The sequence below is a fragment of the Lotus japonicus genome, chromosome 3 (assembly GCF_012489685.1).
Source record: "Lotus japonicus ecotype B-129 chromosome 3, LjGifu_v1.2".
Lineage (NCBI taxonomy): Eukaryota > Viridiplantae > Streptophyta > Magnoliopsida > Fabales > Fabaceae > Lotus > Lotus japonicus.
This window is the reverse complement of record NC_080043.1, coordinates 75,583,726-75,604,071: the sequence shown is the minus strand read 5'-3', so window position 1 is coordinate 75,604,071 and position 20,346 is coordinate 75,583,726. Positions and strand designations below refer to the sequence as shown.

Here is a 20,346-nt window from a genome sequence, read left to right as displayed (position 1 = left end):
CATATTACAATTGAATATGATTATTGTTATCTTATCTGTCTGTTTATCCTGTTCACCAAACGGACCCTTAGGCTCCATTACAACATTAAAAGACCAAAACCCCAATTACATGCCACTAAGTTTAAGAATCCGAAAAGATGACCTTTAATCTGGTCTCAGCTTACTCTTAGGGCCCGTTTGGTGGACATGATAAACAGATAGTACAGGATATGAACTGTAATATGTTGTTTGTTCATGTGTAAAAAAGTTATATTGAGGGGGAAGTTAGGATAGAAATTATCCAGACAAGATAAGATATCATAATATGAATTTTTAATTTCATAGGAAAATTTAATATATTTTTCAACGTTTCTATCTTATCCTATCAATATCATGTCCACCTCAAACGCAGGATAGGATAAAAGTCTATCATGCTCTTATCATGTCATGTCCTTATCCAATCATTTATCATATCATGCTCCTATCCCATCATATCTACCAAACGAACTCGCTCTTAGATTATTTCTTTATTTCACACGTAAACAAATAAACAAATAAGAAATTAAGTAAGAAACAAACACAAAGAAGTAATTGTACATAAATATATCAAACTTATAATTAATTAATTAAACTTTATTTCCGTTACATGATTGGTTTGATCTAGAATACAATAATTTTCATATAGTAAGATAAAACTAACCACTGACCAAAAACAAAGAAGAACCCTCTCGTGAAGGAAATGCAAACAATATCTCACAAGGACTCACCATGAAGAAGTGTGAAAGGCTAGCTAATTACTAACCCAAAAAACCTCATAATGGCAACTTCATGGCTCCTTCCCATGAGACATATAAGACCATTCCTTTAATTTTCCCAAAGATAGCCATGGAAGCATTTGGAAAACCAGAGAACTCCGATGTGGGACTCGTCACGTACAGAAGAACCTAGTGTAGTCAGTCACTGAAAATCATACATAGCAAATTAAGGACACAACAAAACCATATACACTTGTAGTACTACTAAGACTAGTTGGTTATTTTGATATCATTCATTGCTCTTGTAAGTGCTGGAATGCAACTTGAACTACGAGCAAGAGATCCTTTAATATTCTTCACCCCTCCTTTATCCCTTGGACTAATAGACTTAGCCCTAATTCTCCCATCGAGGTTGTTCCTCTTCAGCATCTCCTTCATGGCCTGAGCTTGGAACAGAACAGGGAAAGCCCTACCATACTTGTTGAACCTCACACAAGCATTCATGTGTGCACTCAAAGCCTCTTCTTTTTTTCCTCCATTTTTCTCCAACTCTTCTTTCACCGCCTCTGCGCACAGCCCGCACACCCACTTGCCCATGAACTTGTCACGAACGCGGTCGATGTACTCCGGCGTGCACTCCTCGGACATGCCGCAGCACTCGCACTTCGCGTCCTCGACTTCGGAGATTGTTGGGAGTTCTTTCAGGTCATTGATGGCTTCTTTGGTTATAAGCTCGAAGGAGATGTCGGAGAACGTTCGTTGAAGGTGCTCTGGTGAGAGCTTTGGTGGCTTAGATAATTTGTTGTTGGTAATAGGGAAAGGTTTAACCAATGACTCTCCATGGGGTGTCATGTATGAAGAATGAAATTGAACCTTGGTTCTAGAAAAATAGGGTTTGAGAAGAGTGGTGTTTTGGAATTTGGAAACGGGAATGCACTTTGCAATGAGAGTTTTAACAGTGTCTTAGTATAGCTGAAGAAGGAACGAGTAATCCTATTTATAAAAGATCTCTCTCCTTGGTTCTGGGAATCTAACATTGTAGTAAACTTGGGTGGACCTTAGAAATTGAAGAGTCTGTTTCCATGGTCGTGAACTTGGTAGATTTTTCGAGAAAGCTAAATGAGAAAGCAATGGTTTGTGTAGCTTTTCCAAATTTGAATTAAATGTATATCTGATCTGAAAGGTTTGTGACGTCGACCTAGTTCTTTTTTTTTTTAATTCCTAGTGAACTTTCATATATGCTTGCTTGGTAGTTGTGACTCAGAAAAAAGGGTGAGGAGAGCACACATGCAAAGCATGATTTCTTTCGTTGGCTGATACGGGTAAGGAAATTAGATGCCCCGTTATTCTTACTCCTCTAAGTACAGGTTTCATTTTTATTCCTTGATTAGCTGTTTCAGAATAGAATAATTATGTATGAATATACAAATTTTACCAGACATCTAACCGAGACAAACCATGTACAATTGTTTGTTTAATTTACTTACTCTCAACACCACTTTTTCTCTTCCCAACACTCAACATCATCTTTTCTCTTCAATTCAACACTCATTCAACTTTTACTCACTCCAATGGTTTTTCATTCAACACCCTACCCCACCACTCACCCTACCCGCCACTTTTTTATTTCATATTTTTATTTAATTTTATATTTTTGTTTTTATTATTTACATAAAATTACAATTATCAATTTAAATTAAATTAAAACAATAAACACTTAACAATTTATTTATTTTTAAATATAGACAATAATTTATTTTATTTCCTTAACTTAAAATGGAAGACAACAAACTAAGCACACAATAATTTATTTTATTTTCTTAATTACTTAAAATGCAAGACAACAAACTAAGCACACAACACACAAATAACGTAATTAGTACGATACAAATCATCTTCAATCACGAAACATTTCCAAACTTTGCTCATATGTGCTTCACTAGATCTGCTTGCAGTTCGTGATGAACATTTGGATCACGCAACTCGGATCTAGCACGCACATGATTTGCAAAAGCGGGTAACACCTCGGTCGAGTATGGTTGCGGTGTACTAGATCCACCGAGAGTCATTTGTGTTGAAAATTCGGGAAATTCAGGTGCATCAACACTCGAAAAATTTTCATTCACCATTGGCATATAACCACTAAACGGGGGTGTTTGAGATGGATATCTCATAGATCCATAAGATGGATGAAAGGATGATTGGTTCAAATTTGGTGCAAAACCAAAATTATGTATGTTTTGAGGACGTTGGTTGGAAAATTGATTTGGATCTTGATAATTGTTGGGATTTTGAGGACGTTGGTTTGATTTGGATCTTGATAATTGTTGGGATTTTGAGAACGTTGGCTGGAAAATTGATTTGGATCTTGATAATTGTTGAGATTTTGGTAGTTATATGGGTAGTTAGAAGAATTCTGGGTGTTGAAATGGTAATTGTTGGGATCCATTTCAAAACAAAGACTAATAGAAAGATAATAAGATGGTGAGAAAGATAATAAGATGGTGAAAAACTTGATTTTTTTTTTCTGTGTTCAAATCAAACGAACCAAGTCTCTATTTATAGAGGAAAAAAAGTTATGAATTTTGGTTTTTTCAACGAAATAATTGAGTTTAAAAGATTTAAAAAAAAATCCGGCCAACGAATCAGACTTTGCCACGCGTCCCTTATCTATCCATTCAGTCGTTTCTCTCTCCCCCCACTGGCGCTAACGCGCCCTGTCAGCGCGTGTGGTGCACGCGCCTGGCGTGACCACACGCAACGCGCCACGTGGCTCCGGGCCAGCTCTCTCAACTTTGTTGAACACTCTCAACACTTCTCTCCTCCACCTCATCTTCAACAAAACCTCAACAACCATTACACACCCTCAACAAAATTCAACCTCTCTCTCAACATACCATTGCACTTGGTCTAATGGTGGTTTTTAACCCCCACAAATATTAGCTTAAAATCACCATTAAACTGTGTGTCGAAAGGATGTCCGCGAAAAGTGTATGTCGGGGGTATTATTTTTTTTCAATTTAATGTGTATGAAAGAGAAATAAAATCCAACTATAGCATATGAGAAAAAAATAAAAAATAAAGAACTATGTACAACAACAAAAAAATCCTTAATATATATATATATATATATTCTCATAATTATAGGGGTCATTCTTCACAATCCCATAGTTATTTTTATATGGATGAGGATATCTCTCGTAAGCTTTTGTGGGAGTTTTTTACTGCCACAGAGTTGAAAGTTAAAGAAAAAAGTTAAACGTGATTGTGGAGTATTTTCATGTTCAGTTCATATATGAACGTTATAAAAATTCAAAAACTCTCTTTCTGGTTAGAATGATGTTTAGGTCAGTATATTCATTGAATAAAAAAGTTTCTTTCCACTTCTAAAAAGTTCTTCCTTTTAGCAACAGATGATATGTGGTCCAATGCCAACTGAGCACCCCAAACAACTTGAGGAAGTCACATGCCACCATGGTGAAACCGTATATAATTGTCATGGCTCTCTTCTTTTGTGGTAAAGTTACTTAATTTATACGAAAAAAGAAGGAAAGGTTGTAGGCTTGTAGCTAGGTATACGAGCTTTCCTCCACATACATGAACCTTCACTTCACGGGGAGCTCAATGTGTCATAAAAAGAAGGAAGGAAAGTAGTTGAAGTTAATTGAATGGAAGGGTATTTAATCAAATAAAGTTGAGGTCTGTCTCAGATGGGTGTCTGTCTCTCATACTGAATTGAAGACCATGCATAAAGTAGTAAAGCTGCGTATACAACAGGCACTAGTAAGCAATTCGAATATGTGAATAGTATCTAGTCTAAGTCTAACTAATTCACGTGACTGAGAAAATCATCCCTCCACACATTATAATTATCATTGTTGACACATTATAATTATCATTGTTGTTGTTGTTGTGCCTTAACCTTAATTCTGGCGTAGATAAATAGTGGATGAAACTTCCTCATCTATTATTCTCTTTAACAAACTAGTAAATAAGCATCGCTTGTCAAAAGAAGGGCTCACTTAATCAAAACAATCTATTGCCTCTTGATGAAGTTACCTACTTGATTGTTACTGAACATTTTGCTAGTTTGTGAGAACCCAATTTGTTTTATAATTGTAAATTGCACAGCCCAAAAATATAAAAAGAAATCATCTCAAGTTCAAACAACAAACAAGCATGAATAGTATTCCCCTCTAATATGCGTCAGGGCATCCATAAGGGTTTATATCACATTGCAAGGTGCAAGACACTTCTTAACAATGCGCCGCATATTAGGTGGTGATTAGTTAGGGAAACATGTAAAAGAGGTCAAAACATAAATAGTCATATTACATGCAATCCAATTCTTCACAGCAAGTTCAGAAAAAACAAAACCAACAAAGTATGAATGTCTTGGAGCAAATCTTCATCTTAACACTTCGACGCCAATACAGAACATCATGTCAAACAAAAGACCAGTTCACAAACATAAAGCAAATACAATGAGCATTTTCTTCTTCATTCAGCACCTTCCAAGCAACAACTCTCTCGTATGAGACAGGTCGCCCCATGCTTGAGAGACAAAGACCACCTTGAAGACATGCAAAACCCTATAAAAACAGAATGATGAGAAATTAGTTTCAAGCATTATTGAAGGGGAAGGAAGAAAAAATTGGGAAGAAAGAACAAGTTAAGCCAGTGCAAAACAAAATTGACACGTGGAACATAATCTGAGACAGCAGCATAATAGTACAACACATAAAAGGATTGTGTATTGGAATACATCTATAATAAAAGAAGTAAGAAATTCCATAGCAAGCAATATGGAAGTGGGATCAATGATTTATTTCAATGAAAATTTAGCAGACCTGTTGAATAATCTGGGGAAACTCTGAAAAGAGAATTTTTCGTCCATGATCATCAAATATTTTCTCCAAAGTTATATCTTGTAATGCTACCAGGGTAGTCTCGAGCATGTCAAGCCCCGCCTGGTTTGAGAAAGTGAATACTGGTGATGCCTGTGTAAACAAAGTTCAGTGAATGTGCTTGCAAACAAGATAGAAGGATATTACAATTATAGTTACATGTTTAAACTTGAAACTGTTCATTGTCATTACCACTGTTATAAGAAAATTAGATAAGAATACAACTACATGAGGACCTTTCTTCCATCTTGTGCTATAATTTAACTTTTTATAGTGCGAACACAAATAAGTAAATAGGCTTGCAGCCCGGACTGGTAAAGCTCCTTTCAAGGTAAATAGAAAAGGATCTATAGTTGAGGGAAAATACAATATAATCCACATAGTTTAATAGAAATTTAACTCTATTGCAGCATTTCGATTCGGGCTAGTATGAAGTCCGGCCAGGCAAAAAAAATCTAGCGCCAGCAGAATACTAATCCATTCCACAAATTTATCAAGCTATTCGGGTTTGGTCCCTTCTGATACTTTTATTTCATAGTACAGCTTTTTATTAATACATTTTCAGTTTTCACATTAGATAAAAAGCTCAACTACAGACAGGGAAGGAACATAATAGAATTTGTCTCTTTTAAAGTGAGCAAGTCATTTTAAAGATAAAGTTGGAAAAACCATGGATCTGAAAATCACAAGTTGAGGTTCTTGTCATAGTATGCATGAACATGTATGATAAACTCTGTAGTTGTTTAAATTTCAACTGTTTCGAATCAATGGCTATAACGAATATCGGGGGGATGGGTAGCTCATTTAGTTGAGCTAAGGATAATTGTAGGTGAAGGGTCAGGGTTCAAACCCAGAGGAGGGATAATTTGTACTAATTTACTAACAACTAACATTTGCCTATAAAAAAAAGGCTATAACAAATATCTTTATCTTCTAAAGTGACTCCGTCACTTTCGAGGAGAAAAGTCCATGAAACAGATACATGTGCTATGAAATTGAAATGAATTTCAAGCATACCTTTAGAGTACAGCATAATATAGCATCCGAATGATGCCACAAGGACTTCAGTAAAGATTCACTCCCCTCATTATTAGATTTAAGTAGCTCCACACCCAAGTAGCACCTACAAAATAAATATGGTCAAACTACAGCAGTGTTTTTAAAAGAACAGATCCTGCCTACAAATACAGTGGGCACTTAAGCAATAAACCTTAACCAGGTGACACTTGAACAGAAGTAGACAACAATTAGAATAATTTCTTAGAGCTCTTCTCTACTAGAACATACAAGTTGGAAGAAACAAATACCACAAAACAGCACTGTTTATACCTGAATATAACTGTATTTGCTCTTTAGACAGTTAAGCTTTATCCAAATTAATAATCATATTTTAATTTCACGCCATTTTTAAAAATCATATAAAAAGTTGAGAGTATTCTGAATTAATGAACAAAGTCAAAACAAGCATTTATCTAATACATATACAGATCTTGATTTTCAAATGGAAGTATTTCAATAAATCTATGTCGAAGCATTTGATAACAAATGAGAAATGACGAAACAAGGTTTTGCAATATTAGATCAGGGATTTGAATGACTGCCAGCCGGTAAGAAAGTTCGAACTGCAAAACATCAGAACTTGGTGCCAACACATCTATGTTTACAGACTCAGCACCTGTGCTAGCAATATCTTTTTGGGCTAGCATGCAAAAAGAGGTGGCTTATAAAAAAAATGCAAAAAAGAGGCAGGAGGTGGGGTCAACAGAGGAAAAAAACTAATAACCAGAAAGAGGATATTCCACTCACTGCAATTCATCAAACATATCATTAAGAGCTGCAGTTTCTTTATTGGATGAAAGGACATATTTAGTTCTCATCCATGATAATATTGAATAACAATGGCTTTCACAAACAGCCAAAGCGAATCAGCATGTAATGAGAGCATCAAGCAAGATACAGCAACCTTTATTGTAGCAAAATACTTTTCACCGCCTCAGATGAAGATAGTACAGTCTACATACCTATAACTATTGCAGATCCAATGAGCAAGGGTTTGTGCTTCAGGAGTACCTAATGGTGTCCTAAGCCCAGCATGTGAACTCAAATGAGAAGGAGAAAGTGCTAATGCTACCCTTTGGACTGATGAAATAATGCTGCGAACATATTGACGAGCCATAGATGCTACATGCTCTTGCATATGACTTTCAAATGCAAACTCAAATGCCATTGTCATCACAGATCTGGTACAGCCAGAACTTCCAGCATTATCATTTGAAGCTCGGTTTCTGGCGGGGCCAATGTCAAGGGCAGATGCAAGGTCAAGGGTGCGATTAGGGCTGGAAGCTTCCTGTAAAAATGATTCATTGCAGTGGTTAAAAGATCCTTATGGAAAGGTACATACAAACAAATAAACTAGTTCAACAATAGATGAGGCTAACCTTTCCAGCTTCAAGAGGAATGATGCGAAATCCAGAAGGTAGAAGTGGGGCATCATCAGCAAAGGAAGCATCAATTGGAGCAAATATAAGTTCAGCACAGGTGCCAACAGCATTCTCATCCATTCCACTGCAGAGCTACAACAACAACAAAAAATCAAACAAGTTATAAACAATGTCACGAAAAATGTATCCTAGCAACCATAAATTGTATAAGGACGACTGATACGCATTCCCAGTTATGATTCCCGGTCCTACAAAGAGTGAATTCTGATATGCATTTTGGTTAGAGTATTGTACAATGGCTAGTTTAACATCCCTAATTAGTTCAAAACATATAGACAACACAATTTATAGGGCAAAGAACTATGAACCTTATGTCCCCTCTACCAAATTCCACATAAGTATAATAAGCAGCTCAGAAAAATATGCCTTCTACATGTTAGTACCACATCAAACGAAACAAGGAAGCAAGGTAAGTAACATCTATAACAGGGTAAAGCATACAACAAGCAAATGATGAAAAAATAACTTACTTGCAAAAGAAATACTTCTCTGGGCATTATTGTGTCTTCAGGAGAATAAGCAACTCCTTCCAATTTAATGACTTCCAATAACTAGCATGAATAAGATAAAAGTTGGTAAATGTATATTAATAAAATAAAAGGCTTAAAAGCACTTTTGGTCCCCCACGAATGCGATGTGTGCAAAATGAGTCCCTAAACTTAAAAAATAGCATTTTTGGTCCCCGACGTTACACTCAGTTAACATTTTTGGTCCCTTTTCTCCTTTCTGTTAAAAAATTAACGTTTTCTGGAAAACCCAGAACATATTCATCATCTTCAAACATTCATCCATCCTCTTCATCATTTTGTCCAGAAAATCCAGGAAGCAAACCCAAGTGCAAAACCCACACACACACCAGCCAAGAAGGTCAAATATATTTATTGAGGATAAATAACGGAATCATTAACTTGTGAATAATCTTACTTATAAAGTCAAATTCTATTCCACATGGATAAGATTGAATCACCCCTTAACTAAGACGCTTACAATTCCTTGTTCTACAAGAGCTACACAAACTGTAACAATAAACAATACATGTTTTTTGTGGATAAAAAAACATATAATCAATCAACCGGATACAACTATTTTACTGCCTGGATTATGATAATACTCTACAAATATATTGCATTAGAAGGCATCAGGAGGGAAACGCCCAGGAAAAGGATTGTATTGTTGTGCGGTTGTGCTGGTTCAGATGCATTCTCATAGTTACTCACCCCAAGAGACACAAATATGATTCAGATGCAGTAACAACAGATCCAAATGCAAAACCCACCACAACCACGGATTCACCATCACAACCACCTCCTCTTCCAGATCTACCGCCGCTGATCCCCATTCCTCTTCCAGATTTGAACCACGAAGCCACTGTCTTTCCAGATCTGGCTGTGGTGGCACTTCTGTTTCGACGGTTGTGGCTGAAGATGCGGCAATGGTGTGTTGCGGTGGCTCCGATCAGGCTGAGGAGGTAGCTTAGGAATATTGATGATAGGGGTGTTGAATTTGGTGATCATGGAGAGGAAGAAGATGAAGCTCAAGAAAACTCCTGGGTTGTTAATTTTTATTTTATTTTATAATTAATTTTTTAGGTCTAATTACATTTTTGTCCTTCTAATTGTTACTTTTTTGACGGAAAATCGATGAAGGACCAAAACCGTTGACGGAGTGTAATGTTGAGGACCGAAAATGTTATTTTTTAAGTTTAGGGACTCGTTTTGCACTCATCGCATTCGTGGGGGACCAAAAATGCTTTTAAGCCAAAATAAAATTAGTAACAGCTCTATTTCATAATTAGCACCAATTCATCACCTCCTCATGCTCAATAGTGTGCGCTAGAGGGAGTGTAACTTGACCCCCATAATTTCCCATGCGAGATCCTGGTAAGCTACAAGGGCCGACTTTAATGGCAGCAGCTGTGTAAGCATCCATATTGTTGTCTGCCCACTCTGATCTATGCTCCCGTAGAAACCTTAGGAGAATAGCTGGGGGCACATTCTGAGCAAAAAATGGCAATGTAGAAATGTAAAGCTAATATTGAAATTTAAACTGTGGGATGTGTGCAAATGAAACCATTCTTGGCTTATCTTAACGATTTCTCAGGGTCATGCTTTTGATTAGGAAACCAGCAAGACAGGCAAAAGACAGGAATAATAAGGATGACGACTGATCAAACAAGTATTTATGTGTAGTATGTACCAATCTGAGCAATGTTTTATAAACTAGGCATTTGGCAGCCACTATTGATGAATTACTATCATTCAAATTTATTTATTTTTCCAATGGAACATGTACTCAGCTACTACTGCAACGAAACCATGCAGTAAACATTAAGTGGTAGATGTTTACAATACAAAATAATAATATGAGCTTGACCAGTATCCTTGTCTAAAAATTGTCTAGAGTAACAACATAGACATATTTGGTTTTTCATAATTATTTTATCATTTTTAGGAAATCCATCGTAATTTATAAGCACCCTGACCTGTAGTAGCATTGACGCTTTAGCACATAGCACTGCATTACTGACAGAAGGGAATCCATTGGCAAAGGAAAGATTCAGACCCATTAACTTATCAGGGGACGAATTCACTAGAATAGTAACATCATCTACACCGTCATTGCTCATCACTGGCCATCCCTCATCAGTAAATCCATTGAGTGCCTCATTGAAACCCCTGCAATGAAATAGATGTGAGATTCCAAATTTCTTTGCAAAGAATTTCAACCAAAATCATGTTCCTTTAGTATAAAGTACCGGCTCAATCTCTGGGTAAGTACTCGTAGAGCTGCCGGACGTCTACCCCACCCAGTGACATTAGGCTGAGAAACCTCATGTGAAATCTGCCTTAACTGACGTAGGGCCTAATGAAAAAAGAGAAAGACTTAAAAGATGCCATAGCCTTTTTAAACCTACCAATCATTGTCATAGTTACTAGAAAGTTGATAACATTATTTGTAATTTAGACTTAAATAGGAACATAAAGGAACATATTAAATATAAGATTGTCCCATACGTAAAGAGATACAACAACCATACCGCCATAGTGATCTTCTGAGCCAGCACTGTTGACGATTCATACAGTGGACGCAGTACTTCTGGCACACTCCATGGCTAACAACAATATATACATTCTTAAGTTATTTTCAAGTTCAAAAAATTAATTAAATCAACAAAGTTAAATAAATGTACCTTCAAATCCATATGATCAACAATGTGGATGATGGAACCCCCTCCTTCACAAGCTCGTATCAGGTACCCACTGGGAAGAATATCCGCTCTAATAAAATGTTGCACTGGAGGCATGCTAGTACCATTTTGAGTATTTTTAAGAGACCTCTCACAGATCTAAGGTACACATTAAGACTAATTTAGACATGTATGTGCTGCAGGAGGACTATAAAATATAGCAGTAGGACTATGCCATTGCAAAAGTGAAGTCTGTTATGAACTATATCTCTAATCAAATACAAATTTTGGCTTTTTTTTATAAAAACACTTACCACTAGGCTGCCATCTTCTAAAACAGAAGTGTAGCGCAACAACCAAAAATCTCGAGCAGGTGCCAATGTGGTTGGTGCATATAGCTGATCATCAAAGGCAATAAGTAAACAAACAAGTGATTTATTGCCAATCCATTGCGAAACAGAGCCTTAATTCAAGCATCATAAATTTTACTTTACCTGCATATAAAGCAGCTCAATGGTTCCAGCATTTGCGGTGGGCAGCACATTGAGAACATCAACAGTTCTGCAATCGCGAAACCACAAAGGCCGATCTTTGAGGATTTCAGCGACCTGGAAAGTGTATGTTTGACCATGTGAGTCATAAACTCAAGCCAGATAATTAGTGATATAGGTAAGTAAAACTTGAGCACTTACCCTTGTGGGTTCTAGTCCCACTAGACCGCAGGCTCTTGCTGCCACACCAGTGCAACCATGAGAAATAGCAACGATTCCAATGGAATCCGGACCAGGCTGTGTACATCAGCAAGAATTAATGCAGAAACATGATTTTATAAAAAATAAATAAAAATTTATTGAAACATTATGCTACAAATTCATTCAAAAGAAGAGAAATCATTAAAAAAGAAGACTATGAGAACATGGGATCATAAGGTAATCCAAGATGACAATTTACAGTTCTCCTGCCATTCTGATTATGGCTTATCCCTATGAAATAACTAAAGAATAAAACAACAAATTGGTCAGCCAATGAGAAGAATTCTTGGCATACCTTCATTCCAGGCATTTGGACCCACTCAACAGCAGTTCCAGTAGCCTTTGAAAGAAATTCTGCTAAAGTTTCTTCTGCAATGGACAAAAGCCTGAAAAAAATAGAGGTCATGATTCCATTAGTTGAAATGCACAACCAAGTTATCACAGACCAGAGACAGAAATGGACTCAACAATGATATTCCAACTTACCCTGCAGGACTTGCATCCCTCGGGGGATGTTGAGTTGTCAAACTGTGCTGACCACTCGTCACCGCTGATTCACAGCTTGTGTCTTTGGTTGCCAGCGTAGTCTGCAGTGAAAACACCATGCTAACTCAATTCGAGTGTAATATAGAACGACTATGAAGGGTAAAAGAAGAATGAACCCATAAATTTTTAAAATTATACAAGAAAGATTGAAATTTTGGAATCTTCTAGATTGATGCCCCATTAATTGCAAGACAAATTGAAAATAGACCAGCGAATATAACAAACAAAATTCTTACGTTTGGGGTGTTTTGACGAAAATAGCTATTTTCATACACCAGTTGAGACACCTGCTTCTGCAACCTATCATTTTCCTCCATCAGCAGCTTGTTCATGGCAGTCAACTTCCTATTAACAGCTTGCAGACGAAAACCTTCTTTTCTCTGCTTCTCTCTACATCTGAATTCACAAAAGCCAAACGCTTCATTTCGCATTAAGAGACTAAAACAGCAACATAATTCACATTTAATATTGCAAAACACAAAAACTTGAGCTACCTAAGCATGACATGGTAAAGAACACAAAGATTACCTTCTGTTCTGGAACCAAACTTTGATCTGCCTAGGCTCAATGTTGGAGAGAATAGCGCACTCGCGTATGAGCTGCTGGCGGCGAATGGAACTGGGCTTAGGGCACTCGTGATAAAGCCTCTCGAGGGCTTCAACCTGCTCCGGCGTGTAACGAACATACTTGCCAATATCCATCGCGTTCTTGCTTCCATCCTTGCAGGACATTGCCTTAGCCAATTCAATTCCAATCACACCACAACACGAACCACCCCCTTCTTCTACTACTAGCTTCTAGTTTCTACCTCTACCACTATTTCACCTAAAAAAAATGAAAAACAAATAAAACCTCTGCAGATCAAAGCTCGAGAATCAACATCAACATCAAGTTCATCATCATACAAACAACATCGACGATCTGGTTCGCGATGAACATAGTGAAAACGTTGAAAATGATTACCTCTAGCATGTTGGAAACGACACCGGTTCAGCGATCTCCATGGAAGTTGCTGTGAGATTGTGCATGCTTTGAAGAAATTGCTGTGTGTTAGAGAGAGAGTGGGGGGAGAGAGAGAGAGAGAGAGAGAGAGAGAGGAAACCCTAGCAGAACAGTGGTGTGGTGTGGTGAGGTGCAAGTTGAGGTAGAAGCTTTGCTTTTTGCGGTGGTGGGGTTGAGTTGAGTGTGGTTTGTCTCAGTGAGAATTGGTCACCTTCTTTCTTCTTCATTGGTTCGTGACAGCACTGTAATTTTTTTAATATTTTATTTTCAAAAAGTGAAGTGCGTAGGACAAGACTTTGTTTGGACCAAATTGTCCTTTTTCCCGCTACCCAACTTTCCACGCGAGCAAATCTTTGGGTATATATTCTTTGAAAGTTGAAAAATAATATTAAAATCATTTTGACCCCATTTTTATGCTTTTTATTGTCATCCAAAAAGTTACTTTTCATTTAGATGTGCATATGTTGGTCCTCATGTACTCCCTCCGGTCCTATTTATAAGCATGAAAGAGAAGAAAAATCTTGGTCCTTTTTATAAGAACCAAATGAAAGTTTGAGCTATATTAATTAATTTTTTCCAATGATGTCCTTATTAATTCTAACTTGTAAAATGTGTCTCATTAATTATTCTCTCTTTTCCACTTTCCAACACTAATAACAAAGGGTAATTTTGGAAGTTCATTTTAATTTAAGACAAATTTAATGCATTTTATCTAGTTTAACTACATTTCTTAAACTATGTGAATTTTTTTTTTTGTTGCTTATAAATATGACCGGAGGGAGTATCTTGTATGGATTTTGCTCTTTATTGCAAAAATATTCTCCTCGAAGTTTTAAATTTTTTTGTACTATTAAGTTAAGCTTCATTAACTTTTAATTTAGCTAAGTTAGCTCTTTTACACCACAAAGTAACTTTTTAATGCTAAAAGTAAATGATAACAAGTTAACAACTTAGCTTTGAAAAGGATTCTATTGTAATTTAATCTATAGATTAACTAAGTGCTTTGATTCAGCTTTTAAATTTATTAAGTTGAAGGGCAAAAGTGTCAATGCAGAGGTGGGGTAGGATCTATTTGTGTGGGTTGAAGAAGTGTTTGAGTGATAACCGGAGCGATGAAAGTTGAGAGGGAACACAAAAAATGTAAGAAAAGGAAAAATGAACAGTTAAATATGGTAAGAATGGGATGGAGGGCGTTGAGGGAAGATAATGCGCAGTTCAGAGTCTTAAAATACACAAAAGGCTTGCGATTGCGTGCCTCTTACAAGGACACAATCATGACCCTTTTGCATGCGCCTCTCTCTCTAATTTTTAAACAATTAAATAAACTTTATCATAAAAAACAAAAACAAAAAAGTAGACAAACCAACCTGTATTTAGTTCAGATTATAAATAAATAAATGTAAATGCTAAATATGAAAGATATGGATGGATGGCAATAGCATATCTACATGATGTTATGTTGTCATGTAGCATAAATATATACCTTCAAGAGATTGTATTCCCCAAATAAATTGTTAAAATGATTTATCATTGTCATCTTTACATGACTTGTTTCTTCCAGTTTAACTCCTCTTACTTATAATACTATTTCTACTTAAATACATTTTTATCCCTAGTTTTTAAAGGGGAATTTAAATTGGTGCTTATAAAATAATCGTATGCCATCGATCCTTTAAAAGTATAATATATGGAGTAGATTCAATTGATGACGTGTTTTCAATTTTGACTAGTCAATAATGATGGGTTTAGTCAACTGAGAGGTGACCACGTGAACTTTTCACATCAATTTTAGTCATTCTAAAGGTTAAATATGTTCAGGGTCTCTGAACTATAGCGAGAAATCTGTATTCGTCCCTAAACTTAAATATTTTAGTTTGTGCTTGTTGGGTTTGGAGGTCAGGTTTCAATGTTGTTGTTTTTGGGAAAATGATGAAGAGAGAAGATGGGGTTGGGGAAGAAGATGAAGAAATAAAAATTGAATTGGTTAATTTTTCTCACGTGGAATAAAAATACCATGATCATCCAATAAGTCAAGGGATGGAAACTCATGAATTTTTAGTTCATGAACGATTATCGATTTCTCGCTATAGTTCAGGGACCTCGAACATATTTAACCTCATTCTATATATTTTTAATCACTGTCATTCTCTCTTCTTCCTCCTTCTTCTTCCTTATCCATAACTCAAATCCAACAATATGGAAAAATCGCCTTTAACCAAGAAATACATCCTCTCAAAATTTCATACACTCATTACCACTAAATCACCTTTCTTCATATAGAACACCTTCAAACTCTTATCACCCAAACTCTCAGCCTCATGAAAAATAAATCCATAAAACCGAAGAAAACAAGACTCCTTCTCTTTCACTAAAAAAAATCATGTACCAATTTCAGACTTTTACTCGCAAATGAATTCGATTACTTACATTTCGTTGAAAATGACATGTTTCTATGTGGTTATCAAGTATGGAGTTTAAGTGTTCTTGCATGAGGACGAAATCTTATCGTATTTCATGTGATCACTTTGTTGCGGTTATGGTTTATCTAAACAAGGTTGAAATACTAAAATAGTTAATTCTAGGCAGATGGACAGCAAATGCCAAGGAATTATGGGTTAAACGAGGATCAAGCAAGTGTGTGGGACCCTAATGGTTTGTATATTTTTAACATAAAAAGAAAATTGTAGGTGTATGTGTACGGTAGGATGTATAACACTGAAGCCATTTGGTGCGACAAACGCAATGATAATTACTTAAAGTGAGAAACTTGGAGTGATTCATGGATAGCAGAATCAAGAGTTCACTAATGAGAATGTTACTGGTAAAATATATGCACATAATCCAACTACACTTAGGGTGAAGGGACATTGAGCAAGTGCATCCTAGGGAAGAGCAAGAGGGAAGCGTATCACTTACTATGTTATCTGCTGGTTTAGGAGATAGCATCGTGGGGAAATTTTCTTGGCTGCTGGGTTTGTTGCATTTCGCCGGTTTGTTGGGTTGTTAAGCTATCTAGTCTTTTGGCTTGCTTCACTAAGTTTCTAATTATTGGTATGTTTGGTTTTCCGGCTTTGAGTTTTTTTTCATGTACTTCTTCTCTTTTCTCTCTGTTGCATTATGGATTGGAGCACCCCTTGTGCATCATCTTAACACAATTCTTTGGCTTATAAAAAAAACTATGTTATTTGTGGTGAGGTAGGTGATCACTATCAAAAATATTGTGTAGTGCATTGTCAAGGTGAAATAACAGGCACGCATTAATGATGTAAGTATTTGGCTGATTTGATGGAGTTAGTTGTTATTTACAAGTATTATAACTTTGGTTGATTGTATAACTATGGTTGATATTTAACTCGATATATTCGACTAAAGTTGATGATGCACCTTGAATAATATAGTAGTCCAATATATTTTTTTCGTTTTATAAGAAAAAATGAAAACTATACTAGTAGGGTGGGATCACATGGATATACTATTTTTTTTGTGATAATCATCAATTCACAAAGTTTTTTTACCTTATATCCAATAGGCCACTCGGCCTATTTGTGGCTTCTCTTCCCAGTTCCCACCCCCACATTTTAAATTTAGTGATTTTTGTTTCTACACCTTCAATAATAGTATAAAAGCTCACTTAGACAAAAAAAAATAAGTTTCTTTCATTATTGCATATTCCATAATGTACATAATAGTCCATGTTTTTCATTCAGGGTAAAAATACAACTAAATTTGGAATGGTGGGCTCACATGGATATACTAATTTTCGACGAAAATTTTTATTTTTTTGACTTACCCAACTTTTATTTGGGTCATTCGACCCATATGCGCAGCCTCCCTCTCCATCCCCACATTCTACTCCATTTAAAAAAAAAAGCGCACAATGGTTATTCTCAGTGTGTTTTTTTTTGTGGTCATCCTTATCCACCAATGAATTGTATTTAATGGTCATTGAATTTCATTTAATGGTTAGTCGAAAGTCAACCCGAATCTCTGCAACTTTGAGCGGCCATAATGAAAAGTGGAATTCTCAACTCTTTAATTGACAATCACACAGTATTGAACCCCCACTCACCATTAGTATAATAACTCAACCCCACTATCATCATCTACTCTCATCTTCTTTTCCGTAGAGCTCATCTCCATCTAACACCATGAGTTCCGCCTATGATTCAGATGAGGAATGCGGTTATGAATCACAACTGGAACCAGGGTTCTTCATGGTGATCACCAAGACTCAGTCCAGGGGGACTCAAACCTTGGTCTCTTAACTTATTTATTTATTATCTTTTACAATGCCATGAGTATTTTTTTATTACATTCACATGTCATTATCCTTACGCCATATAATGTGTTCAATGCAGGCAATACCAGCGTGGTTTGTTCGCATGTGGATGGATCCATCATTGCAATCCTGCACATTGATCTCCTATGATACCCGTGAATATGATTATCATTTTCAATGCAAGGTACTTTGGCGTGCAACAAATATGTATCAAAGCTTTGGGGAAAGGATGGTACGAATTTGTGAAAGAAAATGAGTTGGCTATCGGAGACAGAGTAGGCATCATGCCAACCAAGGAGAGAGGTGTTTTTCACATTTTCGTCATTCGTTCTTCTAGTCGTTAATGAACTCTTTGATTTTGTGTATTGGTGTGAACTTCTGTTATGTCATAGACATCGCCCTTTGTTTTGATGTAACTATTCTAGGCTTTTGTTTTTCATGATTGTCAGTGTTTTAAGGGTTCTCTATTAGGGTGGGGCACCCTACATCTCTGTCTGTAAGACTTTTTTTTGTGTTTTCATGAACTTGTCCAATTCTGTTGTTTGTGTTTAATTTTTTTACTATTCTCATCGTCTCCACGAAATCTAGTTCCCATTAATTAAAACATTTACACCAAGTCTAGTTTTTTAATTACAATTGCGAGTATGGTAATCCCCAACAGTGATGAAGAGGCCATTTGTGGTCCAACAGAAGACCTCAGAGAAAATTGGCATGTTGGTTTGTAGGGGCCTTGCGTCGTTCTTTTGGTTTTATTAGTTTTTGGGGCTTTTGTTGGTGTTGTCTCAGTTCCTGTTCGCTTTTTTATGTTTTTTTTCCCAGGGTGTTACTCAAATTTTGCGGATATATGGTGATTTCTTTGATTTTTTCTCCCCTAAAGGGGGTTTTACTCTTCTTATTATAAATAAATCACTTAACACCCTAAAAAAATTTAGGGTTCCAAAAATTTATCAATAAAAACATTCTTATTGTCTCCTAGCATGTAAATCAGTCGGGGGCGGAGTCACATGGGCGACTTCCCTCTCCTTAGTCACTCCTGGATTTTTGGAATTTCTCAAGAAAAAAAATTGAAGCAGAGTTCTAGTGTTCCAATACAATTCTCCCCTTCTGTTACCTGGCTGCCTGATTGATAAGGTTCTTGCTATTTGTCTGATTGTTTGATTTGATCCTTTCGTGTTAGGTTTTTCTACAGTATTGTGACAGTCTTAATGTGGAATTGGTTTTTTAGGGTAGAGGATTTGGGGTGTTAAGGGCTTATATGCAGGTATTATGAGATGTGTTTTTTTTTTACGCTTGTGGGGGCTGGCCAATTTGTGAGCTGAACATATGTTTGGAGGTGTTTTGTTTGTGGTGTTGGGTTGTTTCTGTCGTGAAGGCAAGATGGTGGGGGGGAAGATTTTTGACTTATGTCTGAGCCAAGGTGTGAACGGGCAGTCAATTGTTTATGAATAACAATTGTTAATTCTAGTGGGTTGAGTAGTAGTTCTTGGGTTCTGATTATTGCAGGTTGGAGGTGTTTTTGAATATGGTGGGTTTGTGAGGAGGTGAAAAGGGAAATGCAGTCATCTATCACCCGAATTTATAGTAGTAGTGTCGGATCAAGCAGAGAGCGCGTAATAGCCATAAACCAACACCAGATAACAAAGCACATGACTAAGCAAAACACCCCTAGTCATGCGTTTAAACTATGACATAGCACAACCCATATCATACAGGTCCAATGCTCCAAAAGTACTAGGGGTGGATTTCTCACATGAGAGAGATGTGTTCCTATAATTTTTGGTATTCAATAAATAAGTTCTTTTACTGTAAAACAAAAACAAAAAGATAACTACTAGTTTCCTACATATACAATAGCCAAAGTGAAATCCTAGTTGACTAGTTCAACTTGTTACTTCTTAGTTGTTACACATTTACATCAAAATACCTATGTTTTTCTGCCACATTTTTTATTTGATAAGAATTGAAATTTTCTTACAAATTATATTTCTTTAAATCTTAATCACTCCCTTCTGAAATTCATGCCTCCGCCCCTGAAATCATCCACAACCCCAACTGATAATGTCAAAAAACTTTCATCTATGGGTGATGAGGAATACTGATATGTTCTTTCATATAGGAGGGTGGATGTATCTCACGAATAACCGACTATAGAAAGTCTTTTTTTGTTACAACAATTGTCTCAAATTATTTTCAAGTCAGTAGTGTCTCATTATAACGCTGCACTCCAAATCTTGAGATGTAAAAGGGAGCTCAAAGTCATGGTTTACTTTTTTTCATGTAATTATATTCCTTAGTTCAAGGCTTATTATGACCTCTCTAGAACTTGTAGATACTCATTACCCAAGGATATTAGTTACGGTGTGCATCTTATCCCTTTAAATGGCACGCTCATTCAATTCTGATTGCTATACTGGGTGGCTCACATAATATGTACTGGC

The 20,346-nt window shown here is 36.4% G+C and overlaps 2 protein-coding genes across 2 annotated transcripts; both read right to left on the bottom strand.

The window, feature by feature from the left end:
* Positions 1-570: 570 nt before the first annotated feature.
* LOC130742642 (uncharacterized) lies at positions 571-1,789 on the bottom strand. The gene has a single exon (XM_057594747.1). The coding sequence runs from the start codon at positions 1,584-1,586 to the stop codon at positions 1,005-1,007; it is 582 nt and encodes a 193-aa protein (XP_057450730.1). The 5' UTR covers positions 1,587-1,789; the 3' UTR covers positions 571-1,004.
* Positions 1,790-5,040: 3,251 nt separating this feature from the next.
* LOC130745940 (homeobox-leucine zipper protein ATHB-15-like) lies at positions 5,041-13,849 on the bottom strand. Its single transcript, XM_057598392.1, has 19 exons — positions 13,591-13,849; positions 13,156-13,452; positions 12,864-13,023; positions 12,568-12,668; positions 12,377-12,467; positions 12,022-12,117; positions 11,824-11,937; positions 11,644-11,727; positions 11,333-11,488; positions 11,180-11,254; positions 10,898-11,004; positions 10,625-10,817; positions 9,952-10,137; positions 8,613-8,693; positions 8,080-8,214; positions 7,663-7,988; positions 6,659-6,764; positions 5,585-5,734; positions 5,041-5,326 (listed from the first exon to the last, which is right to left on the bottom strand). Exons 2-19 carry the CDS (start codon positions 13,356-13,358, stop codon positions 5,180-5,182), a joined length of 2,511 nt encoding a protein of 836 aa, XP_057454375.1. The 5' UTR covers positions 13,359-13,452; positions 13,591-13,849; the 3' UTR covers positions 5,041-5,179.
* Positions 13,850-20,346: the final 6,497 nt, after the last annotated feature.